The 15,961-nt window shown below is 38.7% G+C and overlaps 1 protein-coding gene across 2 annotated transcripts in view; it reads right to left on the reverse strand.

Annotated features, from left to right (window-relative positions):
• AGO2 (argonaute RISC catalytic component 2) overlaps positions 1 to 15,961 on the reverse strand; it is a 58,728-nt gene that overhangs the window by 12,953 nt on the left and 29,814 nt on the right. For both annotated transcript variants that reach the window (XM_035561682.2, XM_035561681.2), the window contains exons 7-18: positions 15,289 to 15,376; positions 14,100 to 14,247; positions 13,801 to 13,920; positions 13,317 to 13,439; positions 11,405 to 11,538; positions 8,854 to 9,038; positions 6,726 to 6,885; positions 4,631 to 4,721; positions 3,635 to 3,829; positions 2,394 to 2,528; positions 1,031 to 1,132; positions 18 to 217 (exon numbers count right to left, since the gene is read on the reverse strand). In XM_035561682.2, coding sequence (XP_035417575.1) covers positions 18 to 217; positions 1,031 to 1,132; positions 2,394 to 2,528; positions 3,635 to 3,829; positions 4,631 to 4,721; positions 6,726 to 6,885; positions 8,854 to 9,038; positions 11,405 to 11,538; positions 13,317 to 13,439; positions 13,801 to 13,920; positions 14,100 to 14,247; positions 15,289 to 15,376 — 1,681 coding nt within the window. The remainder of the gene's footprint in view (positions 1 to 17; positions 218 to 1,030; positions 1,133 to 2,393; positions 2,529 to 3,634; positions 3,830 to 4,630; positions 4,722 to 6,725; positions 6,886 to 8,853; positions 9,039 to 11,404; positions 11,539 to 13,316; positions 13,440 to 13,800; positions 13,921 to 14,099; positions 14,248 to 15,288; positions 15,377 to 15,961) is intronic.

A 15,961-nucleotide genomic window follows, 5' to 3' on the forward strand; every position in this document is an offset into this window, starting at 1 on the left:
AAAACCATGCAACTCACCTATCGTGTTCTTTATCCACCAGATGGTACCTGGCTCGGAAGGCAACCAGGTGCGCGTAATACGCAGGCGCAGGGATGGAAACCGAACGAGTACAGCGTACGTACGTATGACACAACTGGTAGGTGAGAATCTGCAGTTCGTCCGAAGAGAAGCGATTGTCATCCCAGAGGACGTGGTAATGCGAAGGTCTGCTCGTTCCCTGAAGGCAGATCACACAGGATGTCAGCGCTTCAAAAACACCTCTTTAAATTTCCACCTCTGCGGGTGAACTGCAACTTCCCCAAAATTACACGTGTGAAATTCTAGACTTCAGCAATTTTTTCCTTTAAAAAGGCAAAGAACCTCCCTCCTTGCTCCTTGTGTAACAAATCCCTTTGCATTTTTGGAAAGGATTGCATTGCCTAGAAGTTCATCCACGCTCCTGAAATTAAATGATTGTACTGAAGTGCACTTTGACCTTGTGAAAGTTAGATCTTACAAAGAAGCCAGGCAAAGTAGCTTTATGCAAAACATTCACAACTAACAGTAACCTAACTCGTGCCTTCAGTGCATACACTTCTTTTTAGGGAGTACTGAATTTTAAAGAGGATTACATTTTCAGTGCTATTGTTGATTAATAGTTTCCATTTCTGATTCAGAAGAAATCACAAGAAAAAGTGAAACTATAATGGTGCTGTCTGAACGTACTGGAGATTTCCTGTACGCGTTTCAAGAGAATTTAATGCATGAGGCAGCTCGGAAAAACAGCCCAACTACCTCGCTACCATTCAAAGCAGCACACAGGCAGGACAGAAACACATTAAACTAATCGCACAGCGTGTGCTTACTGGCTGTTTAGGTTCATTATTTCTTCTAGATGTTAGCAGTGATGGAAGAGCATTACAGACAGCACAGGAAAAAGCAGAAACACATAGAAGGAGGCTGTGTCCTTTGTCTCCGGTGTAAAGAGCACATGAAATACCAACAGCCAGTGTTATCACTGAAAGTTCTCATCCCACACAAAATGCTGTACCTGAATACCAGCATGACTACACAGGTAAAAGTCAAACTCTGATGGATGCGTGATTTTTGTGTCCACTGTGGTGCCAGCTGGAATGTTTCCACTTTTTCCAACCTGTGTAAACAGTAAACGTAAATATATTAAGGTGCACAAACTTTTTTTTTTCCTCCTCTTTTCAGCTGTACAGTAAGGAAGAAAAGAAAACATTTTAAAAATATCTGTAAAAACAAAAAGTCCAGAAAGGACCAGGTACAACTGAAATTCTGTTCATATGAAAACCTGGAGCATCTCTACAATGAAGGAAAAAAAAGTAAGAGATGAGCTGCAAAACCTTCTTTGAGTTTATGTATAATAATTAGCTTTTCTGATTAATACAAAAAGACTTTCCCACAACTGATTTGTCAATCTCTTTTCACCCCCATTCCAGGACAGATTATTTCTCTGTGACTTTTCTTGTTTATACCTGAAAGAGGACAACCCATGGTTGTAAGACAGGCCTCACCTTCCCTTAAAAATATTCTACTTGAAAGCAGAACTTAGAAATACTCTCTAAAAGCAGTTTAAGGGCAATCATATCACATTATTAATATACAAAACCACCTGCATGTCAGCCTCAGAAGTAATTCTCTGCTCACACAGAGCAGCTTGACAGCAGGAAAACAAACACAAGAAAAGCCCTGTCTGTGAAAAGAGGTTTGCAGCTCAGAAGTCTCCATTTCCAGAAATAACACCTACAAATATACACTGCTACAAATAATGTGTTGTGACACACCATATGCCCAAACCAAATTCCAGGTATCCAGGGCATTAGATACCTAAGACATCTTACACACAGCGTTAAAGGAGAAGAGTTCATCTCACCTAACAATTTCCGTGTCTACATCCCAGCTGCCTACCTAAGAGTCACTCTACAGTCAACAGGAATCAAATCAGTGAACTTGCTAACGCTACTTTAGAATCGGAGGAAGCAATACCTTAAACTGCGTTGGAAATATCAATCAGACCTCTGTTTACAAAAAAAAAAAAGTGCCTGAACTATTTCAGAGGTAGACATCTACATCATAAGCCTTACAGCACTCAGGTCAATCTCAACCCTTAAGAATCTCCAGACGGGAGAAAAACTGAAAAGAAACACGAACAATTCGATTAACTTTAAAAATTGATGCACAGACTTGTTCAAGGATGCATACTGCTGCCGTTTGATAAAATCTTCTTGCCAGTTATTATATGGGATAAAACCCAAAAGCTTTCCTTTCCAGGCACAAATATGTCACCCAATACATCATGTAGCTCTTTAAACATATCATGTTTTCCATATAGCACCCAAGCAGTTTGGCTGCGCGTTGGATACTTGTTGGTCACAGTTAGAACGTACCCGTTCGTTTTTATCCGTACAGAAGAGTCTGGTGTGATGCCTTTTCTGCACAACTATGAATGTAATTCCAGGCTGGTAATCCTTTTCTAGTTTAATGCATGCTTCTCTGATAGCCAGCAATTCATGATGGAGAACCTGAATCATAAGAATAAAGATAGGTGATGAATATGAAAGACAGCTTACAGAGTACTCTTATATCGTGTTCCGTCTTGCACTGTCACTCAGAGCAATGAGATGTCAAAGCTTTCAGGATCAAACCTTAATTTCTCCACTTAATGAGAACAAGTTAGATCACCAGTTCCCTGAGCCAGGCCAGAGCTGGTTCCATATTTGTTGAGCTCCAAGCATGAGGCTTGGACTACTACAGCTGCGTGTCAAAATCTTTTTCAACTGCCAAAGACAAATGAACATTTAATTAGGCTGTTGAACATACAACAGCCTAATTGTTTTTTAGGCTAGTACAAGGGATAAAAATCCAGAATTGCTCAATTGCGTGCGCTTTTCCAGCTCTGTAAAGCATGGCTACAGGGATCAACAAAAACTGAAAGATAAATGCAGTAAACAGAACAATAATTTGGGATTTATGTTAATTATAAACTAAAAATTCAATGAAAAACAGTGATAAATGGAAAAAAAGAAAAGAGGAGTTTTGTTAATTGATGTTTACTAAGTGACCTTTCCTTCCTTCCCCTTTGATTTCGAGAAGTAGACCAAGTTCTATATCTTTAAGTTTACACATAAGAATATCGGAAAGGAAAGCATATTAAATATCTTTAAAATATAAAGAAAAATATTTCATAAAGCATGGCATTTGTAAGCGCACAAAATAAATACATTTGTTGAATTTTATACAGAATGAATGAAAAGTGACAGTGTAAAAACAGAGAAGTTATTACACCTGGTTAAAAACAGGAAAATGAGCTTACACTTACGTTTTCATTACTGTCCATGTTCTCTGGGATCCAAATTGACTAACATATCTTGAGTAGGTCACAGATGTTGAACAGACTTGAGTTCTAAAGCTGTATTTTATTGCTTATATTTTCACAAAGGTTAAGTATTTTAAGGTGATCAGGTATTAAAAAAAGCTCATGAAAGAAGTGAAATTGTTTCCCTGCTCCTCGTGGTCAGAACGCAACAAATTTGTTGAGGGTACACTGCTTTCCATAACTCCATCCACATAAAGCTACATTTACTACCAGAAACCAACAGAATAAAAACCTCAAAATAAAAAATGTAACCTGTTGAAACTGTCCCTCGGAAACGCCATCTCTGTAGAAAATTATACGAGTTGGTTTAAATCTGGTTGATTTGTAGAACTGGATAAGCAACTCCCTGACCATGGCAGCCAAATCTTGGATGATTTCTTGGCGGTGCTGCTGGACCCGAACAGTGGCACAGTATCGATTAGGATGAGCATCCATGCTTCCTACAACCTGTGGAAAAAAGGCTTAATATCACACCAAACTTAAGAGCAGTTTAATAATGGTAATTGATGAAAAATAACTGAGCTGCCTTTTCAAACAGGCAATTTTCTGTTTATTAAAGCTTAAAGTTAACATTTTAAGAATGCCATTGGAGTTACAAATAAACAAACAAAAACTCTACACATCAAAAATCACAACATATCTCCACCTGGCTTTCCAGGACACGTGTGCAGCTTTTTAAAACAGATACTTGTTTATTTAGCACCAGAGTTAAGTCTAAGATGAATACTGCACATACTGCCTGCAAAGATTCTCATTATTAAATAAGCCAGAGCATCTATTACAGGTGTCGGACATAATGCAAGTCATGCCTTTCCTTATACTTAAGGAGATTACTGCACAATGAGTGTCATCAGAAAGCTTGAATCCCCCCAAAAAAACACAACTGAAGCTCTCAAATTCCTATTCGACAATGGATAAATTCTTAACATTCTTAACTGCAGATTTAAAAGATCTTAAAAAGCAGATTTAGACACACACCAGCTTATTACAGGTTGATAAATATCAGCTAATAGAAAAGCTCCTCTGTGCATTAGCATCTCGGGCATTTTACAAAGCAGTACACACATTTAAGTAATTAGTATCAGCCTTCTCTCCGAAGTTTCATTAAATTTTGCAGAAAAATAATTTGTAATGCTGTAACTAGGCAATCAGAAGAAATAGACCACTAAAGAACTGCAAGTAATAAATGCTTCAGAACTGAGCAGTGGGAGAAAGCAGGGGTTCAAGATAACTACACAGTTTACTCACTGCAGCAATGGAAGGCTTTTTCCCATCTCCAGCTGGAGGATGAGTTACATCTGCACCAAGGAATATGACAGGCTGTTGAAATACTGGCGGTCTGGTAAAGAGAAAGCAAGTATGTAAAAGCAGCATGGCTTAAGCCTAATAAAGCACATTAGAAGCCAACTAAATAGCACTCTATTCTCTTGCCATGAATTAGTCAATAATTTCAACTTAATCAGAGGTGGTCACAAGTAATGAGACGGTACTTGGTCCTGATCAGGGTTCTCATGCTACAAACAAAGTACTTGGGCGTATTTTTAAAGCATAACTGATGGTTCATTTTCATTCAAAATGAGAAAAAAAGATTTTTCTAACTTGTAGAGTCACCACCTCTATTAATCGAACCACAAAGAAGGACTAAAAGTTGCTTCTTCAGCATCAGATAGCATCTGAGAAAATTAAACAACTGCACACATGCAAAAGCTTGTGATTTTGTTTCCAAATGAAAAGACAGCACTGGTAAGGAAAAATGTGGTTATCAGAGGTATTGCTTTAAAACTAGAATGTTTAAGCTGTGCTTCAAAGACTAATTAAACCCTTAAGGTATTAGTCTGCTGCCTCAGAAGTAAAACTCCAAAACACTGTGCTCGAAACGTGAAGCTTCAGCTCTATTCCTTAACAAAAGGATTTTAAATGGCAGACTTTAGGCCACCAGTACTTTTGGTGCTTGTGGATGTATGAAGGAATGGTTAGGCAGGTTGATAGACTCAACTGTTCTCAGACCTTCTCTAAAAAGGAATTTGAAGGCAGTTATAACAATGCAACCTACAATGCAATTAGAGAATTGTTCTATTCTAGAAAGAACTGTTCTATTCCTGCCCCTGCAACCAGCAGAAAGTAATTATGGAATCGTTCTGTTCCAAATACTCCAAAAACATACTGTTCTGGAGCATCTAGACACTGTGTGCAGTTGTGCTGCTTTGCCTTTTCCCCTCTATTTAACTCCATTTTCATGGATGCACAGTTTATTGGTATGAGGAGCAGAATTCAACTTTTATTATTGCTTATTATTGCTGTTAACACATGCACTTAACAGAGAATTTGTTTATGAAGCCTACTTATATGTTATGCAGCTCTTTCTGTTTTGTTTCCACTGCAGTATCTTAACTCTGCTCTAAAAACCACCGTGCCTTTTTAAACGCATTCTCCGTAATACAAAGATTCTCTGTTGCTTTAATAGTGGTTGATTGAGAGTCCATGCTGCCAAGGCTTCATATACTTAGTGCAATAAACAGAATTTGACAAGATAAACAAAACATATATCCCATCCCTTCTCATAATGTGCTCCCTTCTCTCCCCCCCCAGATACTTTTTGGATTATTTTTCAGCAGCTGCCCTCTGACTAGCCTAAATATGAAGTGAAAATTTGCTTATCTACACAAAACAGCGTTTGCTTCTTTGATACAGGATCCCAAGAATGATGTAGCAGGCTACTCTGTGGGCTCCCCATAACTTGAAATGCAATGTTTGTAAAAAATGCCATCTTTTCACTGAAGTAGAAACCCAATTGTTCATTTTGATTAAAGTTACTCTTAGTAACAGTGTCTGTGCATGTTTACAGAACTAAAGCTTCTCACTGTAATACTAATAAGAAATTGCAAGGTAAACCCTGGAAATAAATTAGTTCCTTGCTCCCAACTTCTGTTTTTTTAGATGTCTGTTGAAGTTGAGATGTACAACAAAATAAAGAATCTTGACCACAATTAAACTGTAAAGGAAGAGGTACTATTATTTAAGATGATTTCTATTTGTTTGAAAATTCAAAACAAACAAAATATTATGCTTTTTTTTTCCAATTCAAATGAAAGCTGTGTATTTCAATGGTCAGATTGCAATATATATATATTTTTTGAATAAATTTCAACTGGAGTAGGTATTCCTCTACAATCTCTGTAACCCAGCTTTTGCAAGACTGCATTTGAAGCCAAAAAATACAGTCTGACTAAAGACTCACTTAAATTACAGTGCTATTGACTATTGAAAAAAGCACTTAGTTATCTTATATGTATTTTTTTTTTTTACCATACAATACCCTCTTCCTCTGTGAAAGATGGCTTACCTTCCCTGTGGCAGTAAAATATTATTTACACCTCCTAATTTGACGTTTATTTTTAAGCAAAGGTTCGACAGAGTTTGCGGTGTTGTTCTCTGCACGTTTTTCATCTGAACACACTGCGTTGCCATTCCCAGCACGGTGTCACCAACACGCTTCACCTCCGCTGCAAAACAAAGAAAAAAAAATATATATATATATATTTGTGTATCACAAATCAAATAATGTAGGAGACATTGACTCAGTGACACCTAGAGTTTTAGTAAAATGGTTGTTTAAAGAGAAAAAAAAAAAAAAAAAAACAATTCCCTCCTCTGCTCTCCAAAAATCCTGCTCCCAGTTCTGTACTGCTCCCATCAGCTGCCAACACAGTACTCAGTCCTAGACATAACTAAAGGCACTGCTGGCTTATTTTAACTACAAATTATTTTAAATGAGACTAATTGTAATGTCAGAATTATAGTGTTTTAGCAGCATGGAAGAATCTTTGGCTAATGAAGTCAGGTAACATGGGTAATATTACGATGATGAGCAGTTTTATTATTAAACACTGGACTAGTAACACAAAATTAGTATTAGTGTGCTAAATAACATTGAGACAATCATGGTCACGTCATTCCAGTTTATCAGCTCATTAGCTTTAGCCCTGACTCGCATAAAAAGCAGCCATTTTAGCAAAGGATGGCCCATAAAAGCTCCAAAATAAACTCATTAGGAGCCACACACCTCAAAGGTTAAAATGAATCCTATTGTTAACAGCAAAACTGAGACTTAAAGGCTTTAAGGGAACTGTAATCTTACACTCAGGAGAAGAAACGTAGGCTCCAAGACAGCAGATATCCATTTATCCCAAAGGAATGGAATCAATACTACTCTTGGAGAAGATGCAACACCATTTGGCGTCGGGAGAGGGAAAGAGACTTTCTGAGGAGCAGGGGGAGAGAAGGAGAAGAGACAAGACTGTGTGTATAGACGTGCAAGAGGATGGAAGAGCACAGGGAGAAAATAAGAGATAATTAGAGGGCGCAGAGAGAACCATAATTGAAGATAATGAGAAGGAAAGCAGATGAGAGTGATACCACATCCCCTCTGTAGCTAGAGAGAGGAAAGAATCCCCTCTTAATGCCAAGCAAGAAAACTGCAAGATGTCATTTTGCACTGGATTTGTACCGAACAACCTAGAGACAAACAGCTTTCTTTGCAAGGCTGAACAAAAAAAAGAAAAAAAAAAGTATTATTTTGTGGAGACTTTTTTAACTCTCTCACTTTTTAGTTTATATCAGATAATCTTGGGAAAAGAAAGAATTAGGAACCTATTTTCTACTGTATTAAATTGGTGAGAGATGGCTTAGGGAAAACAAATCTGCAGCTGCTTGGTAGATCAGGGCTGTGAGAAAAGAGAGTCCTTGAAGTTATGGGAGAAAAACAGTGGACGGTGCTGCAATTAGGCAGGATAAGTGAGAAACAGAGGAAGGCAGGACAGCAAAAAGAGCAGTCCTGTGTATAGGAAGAGCTAGTTAAAAACAAGACGCGTGGTTTGTCTCAAACATTAAAACTTATGTGTATGTGCTATGTAAAATGCTCCTTTTGTCAACCTGTTTCCAAAATCAATTGAAGTTTTGTGCCCTCGTGTTTCAAGAGTTAAAAATTGAAATAGGAAAAATCCACAGGGCAGAAATTTTCTACTTCATTCAACTTCTTTTGCCCAAGGCTGATGGCATGAGTAAGCAAAGACATCCTAAAAGCTACACAGCTTCTGAGTTCGTTACTTCGACCCCTTGAAACTTTTAGCACACCAATTACAGTAAGTACATTTTAATCCACAACATAACACTTTAATCAATTTCACAAAAGCCCCGATTTTAGCTTCCTCACTCACAAAAACGCATCTCAAATGCAACCCAACAGGATGAACATGCAAAAGCAAATTAAAAGCATAGCCAAAAATAATGAAGTGAATTGAAGTATTAATATAAAACATCAGGCGGCACAAGAAGAGGAATAAATTTAATTTATAGCCTATTTCTAAATTGAATTTATACAATTAAACCAGAATTAAATTTGTTTTTCAAATGCTTAGAAAAAATTACATGAAATTGTGACTAAAACATGCTCACGGGTTTGGCTTACTGACCATAGACGGGCGTTTTTCCTGGCAAAATCACTACAACAAGCTGCAGGCCGGTGTAAGTGTTCTTGAGATGTCTGAACATGGGCTCCACGCTGTCGGCTCCCTGGGCATATTTACAGAAGCACGGCTGCCCTTGGATTGGCATTCCTGCATCTCTGGAAATCTTCCTCAGTTGTTCCGTAAAGGACCTACAAGGATGGAAACGCATTAGATTCTCAGCTAGAAAAAAAACTTTTGTTCTCATTTTTGATGGAGTGGTCTCTAGACTTGCAGAGCTTTACTGTCCAAAATATTTAGGAATTTAACCCAAGCGCATCTTTAGTTTACTCTGCCTACATCGTCACTGAAGGAAAGATAGGGGAAGATCAGGAAATACGCTGTGTAGACAGTGTGCCATCACTGGAAACTTGACTTCCAAAGCAAATGAGTTATTCCACTGTATTTGATCTTTCTGTGGGAGAAAGAGCATGAGCTGCTTTTTGCAAAACAGACTACAAGGACGATAGCTCAGATAGCCCGCTCTACCAAACTCGTGTGTATCACTATATAAGTTATGGGAACTTTTTTTTTTTTGGTCCTGGTAAGAAAAATGACCAACAGAATTTACCAGCAATTGCATCTCAGAGAATTAATCTAACATCAGTAATAACACACAAAAAACCACCTTGCTAGATCACCAGAGAAATGGTGTACCCTGGTGGTGAAGTCAAACCTTCTCCAAGTTTTTTACTGTGCCTCTTGCAAGCAAGAGGACAGAAAGCACTTCAGTGTGGGAGTACAGGGCTCCATAAAGCACACTGAGTCTGGAAATCGTGTTCAAAGTCCAAGCTCGTCCTAGTTTGATGCCTGGAGCCAACAGTCTGTAAGTCCCACAAACAAAGGCAAGACGAGCAAGCAGTGAGGTGACACTGCAGATCTGTAGAGCAGAGAGTTTGGTGCTGAGAGACCAACAGCCATACTATATGTGCTTCTATCATTTTTCTTCAGAGCAGCTGTAACCTGGTCTGACTGTCCGTTCCGTGCTGAAGCACTGGTAACACATGATCCTAGGTAGCAAAGGTTAACCGACATCAACACCAACGAAGCCACCTTTATTATTTTGGAGTGGATGTCTCCAGAGGTGCCCAACAAATTGCTCCCCTTCACCAAGAGGTGCCAGATAACACTGTCTCGCCCGCAGAGGGCACGAAGATTTTTTCCAAACCCGTTGCTAGTCTCATGAATCATAAAAGGAGTGTGAGGTTCAGCCCTGCAGCTTGTGACTTCTTGCAGAAAATATGCACGTTAAGCATTTTCCCTGGCAAAACGAGCATTTGCCACTCTAAGCAGAGTCAGTGGCAGAACATGCAAGTCTGCACCGCTGCAGGTTTTGAGCCTTTCATTTTAGAATTCTGTCTGTAGGTACGGCGCCTGAGACGAAAGGCGCACTCACCATTCCCAAAAGGCAAAACGGGATGATTTTGAAGACTTTAGGGTTTTTAAAGGTGTTTATTCTGATGGATCTACAGCAGTTGAGTTCCAATTAACTGAAGATGTAACAAGATGCAACTGGATGCAGCCACTTTCCCAGTATGAAGGAAATTCCTTTCACAACAAGGACAAACTCCATCTGAACTGTAATAATCTTAATAACCTGCCAATCCCTCTAATCTGTCTCATACCCTCCCAAAAACTGAGTTCTCCTACACAGGAGTTCCACTAGAAGCAACAGTGTGTAAGGGAAAATCTGCTGGCAGCTTAGTTCCTGCCACATGCCTGGGAAAAAAACAACTCCTTAGCTTTAAAAAATAGGATGTGAACTAAAAGGTAACATTTCCACTGTTTTCTCACTACTTCTTAGGGAAACGTTCCCAAGCTATTTGGCAAATTATCTACAAGAGCCTTGTTACGGGAATACCGCTGCGATGAATAACCACGGCCCTGCATTCACCTGACAAAGAGCAGCTGAGTCACCTGCCAGGGCAGCTGAGAGCCACACTTGCCCGTGCACGAAGGGAAAGCGTACAAAAGACTTAGGCAAATCCACCTACACAGGCACGCACGCTTTCCTTGATCTAAGAACGGCTGAGGTCACTTTTAACAAGTCTTCCATTTGTTTGCGACAAAAGGTAGGGAAACGACATCCAAGAAGTCAATTCAGACATTGAATGTTAAAATGTTCCTTTGAATGAGTTCTGCACAAATTCCTCCGTTAAAACCAGGAAAAAAAACTAAGACAACATAGAAGCTAGCTTTCAGTCCTGACAAATACTTAGCCCTGAACACCCTTCATTAAATCACTTTGATCATCTTAAACTCAATCTTAAGGCCTCACCGTGGTAGGAACCTTGCCATTCAATGTGCGTTGGTTTTGCTAAGTCTGATTTTGAGGATTTCATCATGCCAACAGTGAAATCACATTGTCATCATTCAAAACACTAAGAGAGAAAACTTCAAAAGCACTGTTAAAGATGTACTGCCATGTGTTAAACAAACTATATGTTCTAAATAAATTAAACTGCGATATTTCCATACACGTAAGTAATAAAATCATCATCTTATGCAGCACACTTACTTAAGATGAACTTCAGTGCATTGGCGCTGGGGAGCAAAGCAAGCAATTGCCCAAACCTTTATTTCAATTCCAGTGTGGAACTGTTTATTCCTCATGTCCCAAACTCCTTGAACTGGGGTAGCAATTGCTTTGTTCTGGAAGTGGAAAGAAAAAAAAAAAAGTAACACTAATGTAGAGAATGATTCACAGTAACAAAAATCAGTTACATTTGTGCTTCCCTCCAACCCGCAGAGTATTTATAGTCTGAGGTCCTTCTCTACTGTTTAAACATCTACCCTACCTTATAAAGATCATTCTATCACTTTAACGAGACAGCTGGCTAGGCTGGTGAAAAGTAAAGCTTGTAAAAAAATCAGGCAGGCATTGTTCATTTCTACTGTTTATGGTTTTCTTTGGTTAGATAAATCAGCAACAGTCAGAAGTTACATATGGATATTAAGACAGATACTATCAGTTGGTATATAAATCAACAGGAATGTACATTTCTACAGTAACTACAATTGCTGGGTGAACTTTCCAAGCACTTGATCCAAGTGCTATCAGTATTTTATCACTAAGTAGAGGAAAATAGTGGTTCAGTGTCAACTCAACTCTAGAAAAGACCTAAAAGAGATGACAAATGATGACTAGTTATTGAACTCTGACCTCTGCAACCATTTTCTCCCATCAAGTGGATATTACTGTGATGGATTATCTCCATTAGGGATGGAGGATAATGGATACAAGACAACAAACTAATTCTGGTAACATTAATCACCTTAATAATTGTCAGTATCTAGTAGATGTTTTAGACAAGTTACCACCGCATCTGCCTTCTCACTGAGCAGACAAGGCCAAAATTTTTCAAGACACACACACAAATCTGATGATTCATTTTGCAAAGAATTTTATTTGCTGAAAGCAGCACCTCCCCGTCTCTGACTCTTCATCATTCATCTGCCATTGTCTTCCCCCTCTGTTCTTGCACCAGAATAGTTCCTAAGAGCGCTCTCCCTCATCAAGATCAGCCAAAGGCAGCTGGGTTACCTTAACTTGACACTGAAGGAAGGTTTGAGCCAATCTGTCTGATTTTGACTGAAGAGCATTAGGTAGAAGGCATGAGATCCTTGCCCATTTCGGGTTTATGGCAGGTAACAGTGCATTGGAACAGAATTATCTGCAGCCAATGATGCATGATGTAGGAAAGGTTCATCAGAAGCCTCCACAAATTAAGTCATCCTAAACATCAAGGCTTTCGTCTTCCAGAAAAACGTTATATAATTGATAGAAAACGCCACTTTTAACCTTTTTTTTTTTTTGAAAGACAATGAAGTAGGATGACTATGTCAGAAAGAGGCCATCTGAGAACCCATTGTAAAGAAAAACCTGCAAATAAATACTGCAACAGGAAGAGGAGTCTCTAGAGAGTAACGTGTTGAGAGAGAGAGAAAATACCTTAATATAGTTGTCCTAAACAGAGCTGTGTTACTCAGAACACTCAAAACCACCCAGAAGTTTAGCTTTAGTGAGGGAGGCAAAAATAACTTCAGTTATTACCATTCCTTATCTCTGTTCTTTTCAATACATGCGGGTTTGAACCACTACTTGCAGGTTTCTTCTTGCAACACAGTAAAACAGCGCGTCAAAGAAAAAAACAGCTTGCAAACATCTTCCTCTGGTTTATGCAAATGCATTTTACGCTAGCTTTACTTTCAGAAAGAAAAAGGAAGAGCTGAAGAAAGCATTGCCAAACACAACATGGCCACTGAATTGAAGGACTTCTAAAAATAATATTTAAGTGCTAAATATTGTACCTATGATGATTTTATCCCGTTATGCCCAACATCATTCATTTCAAGCAAGCATATCACAAAAATTACCACAGCTAGTAATCAAAGCAATCACATAATTGTACAGCGTATGTTTAACATACCCTGCCTCCATAGAGGATTGAGGGAGGCTGTAGGACTCTACCAGTCACATCTGTCATTTCATCCTTGACCATTATCCCAAACTCACGAACATAAGGGTCAGTATTGAAACTTGCACTCCGCATCTGAAATTAAAAGGATTGAGATATTACTTGAAGAAAAAGAGGTCTTTCAGGAAAGGTGATAACTTTTCTGATATAACTGTATCTGGGCATATATCCCCTATATGTGGGTGAAGTCAAGCATTCAGAGCCTCAGTTAATTCTTCTTGGATACATGGATGCCTCCAAATTCAAAATAAAGTACCAAAAACCAAACAACCACCCTTAAACCTGTTGAGAAAATGCATTTCTTAATGGTTAAGAAAGTTTTAGAATAACAAGTTTACAACCTGTGTGCAGTGCACAAGCAACTTAGTACCTGCTAACGGTAAGAGAAAAAATAAATCCTCTGCTACACTCGACTCAACTGTGACAGAACACTTACCAATTTGCTAATCTCTTCCTGACGGTCAGGTGCTGATCTGGCAGTTGCTCGAATCATAGTGGAAGTTTGATTGTCAGTGAGTTTTTTTATGCATCTTTGTCCTGCCACTATGTTGCACACCTAAAATACCCGCACACAAAGCTAGTTAAAAAACAAAATGCAACCGTGTGTAAAGCAGCAGGAAGAAAAACAACATGTCTAAGTTGGCTACTCATAATTTTGACAGCAGTTCTTTTTTTTTCCCCTCTGCCTGCCTTCCCCCACTCCCAGAATACAGTATTATCTAAAAGTTTACTTGCCTCCAGAGGAAGGTACGTGTGCTTCTGCTCCTGTCCAACTTGTAAACATGGGAGGTGAGGATAGCGTAAAACTAATTTGTGCCTATCCTTAAAATACTGAGCTACAGTGCATTCAACTGTTTGTCCATTCTCCTGCTGAAGTGGGAATCTATTGGAAATCAAACATGAAAACAAGCCGTTACTTCACGCAAACTACTTTCCCACACTTGCTCAATACACTTCTTGGCACAAGTTACACTCGCTGGAGATTTAAACTATCTTGTTTAAACTATGTAAGCGTACTTCTGCAATTAGGAGTCCATCACAGCCACTACCGTGTGTCTTTCAGTAGTACCACAGAAGCTGTTTCTATAACTTTCTCGACACCTGAAGCTACAGATTGTTTCCTAAGAATGGGTACTTAGAGGCAAAAGCTAATGTTTTTTGCTTGTTTATGATACCTGCAGTACTACATTTCAGGATGTGCCGTGCACAGAAGATTGTAAGCTTATTGTGAGGCACACAAAACCAACTATTGTTTCCACTAATGCACTTCTCTTTGTATTACAAATATATTACCACATATGCAGGCACATTTGCATAGGCTTATATCAAGCTGGCACAAACAGTCCTTTCATTAATATAATGTGTCATTGAAAGAGTAGGAAATGAAGTCAATTAAATACTGTATTTAAATATCAATGAGTTTTCTTGAAGAAAAAAAAAGCTGGTATCGGCTTTGTTTCTTACACTGCTTTCTTAAAAATGGGTAAAACACCTGCCTATTTAAGCTATCTGCAAAACCTTCAACAGTGATTATAAATGAATATTTTTCCAGGCTAAAAATGGATTGGCAATAAGCAGGATTAGGAACCTTATCCCAGTTGCCTTCACTTCTCTGCTTAACAGCTCTGGGAAGCATTATGCTACCAATAGGGTGTTCGGTTCTAATGCTGAAGAAATCCATGAAGGAAAAAGAAAAAAAAACACAGATCTAAAATGAAAAGACTAGTTCAAATGTTATGAATTTCATTACAGCATAAAAACAGAACGAAAGAAACAACAAAATTGGGAAAATACTTTGAGGTGTATTTTAAATGTATTGAGCAAAGAAAAGTGCCATTTTGCAAGATAACTTTCCCTAGCTTAGTAAGGAAGTCATTCTTCCAGCATAAAGTTAAACGTATGCTTAAGAAGCAAAATACTTTACGTTTGGTGACTTGCTGGTCGTCTGGTGACGTTGCACACTCTGTATTTTCTTTTCATTTGTCCACAGTGTGTTATCTCCACCTTCAGACCTAAAAATTGGAAAACACGTATCACCATTTCTTTAAAAACAAGGTGTCAGCCCCCCCAGCTACTAAACAAGACTACTCTGTGTAGTAGAGCTAATCAGTGGTTAGCGTGTTCTTAGAGCACTGACGATACCTATCTCAGGTAGAACTCAAACAATTTCTAGTTTTAAAATTCAAAAACCCTGACCTTCAGCCAAAGTTCAACAAAGACTTTTAGGTACAAGGCGAAACCTTAAAGGCCCAAGACTTGAAAGACAAAGCTGGACATACTCAATTAATTCTAGTTCTGTACTTCTAAGGAAGCCAGGGGTGGTGGAAGGACAAAAAGGGCATGAAATGAAAGGCTTGTTTATACTCTGTGTCTAAACACACAGTGTCTGTGAGACCTCCAGCTAGCACAACCAACCCTGACCTAAAGAATCTGGAAACAAAAGACACCTACACAGCCTCCAGGAGCCCATGAGAACGAGGCTGCTGGGCTTTATTCTTACTGAAGACAAACATCTGTTGCAATCCCCAGTTGCACAAAAAACTAAGCCTACCTGAAAGCCAGCAACTTTTAGAGAAAGCTCACCGTAACAGTGGAAC

Source organism: Cygnus atratus, chromosome 2 (assembly GCF_013377495.2).
Source record: "Cygnus atratus isolate AKBS03 ecotype Queensland, Australia chromosome 2, CAtr_DNAZoo_HiC_assembly, whole genome shotgun sequence".
Taxonomy (NCBI): Eukaryota; Metazoa; Chordata; class Aves; order Anseriformes; family Anatidae; genus Cygnus; species Cygnus atratus.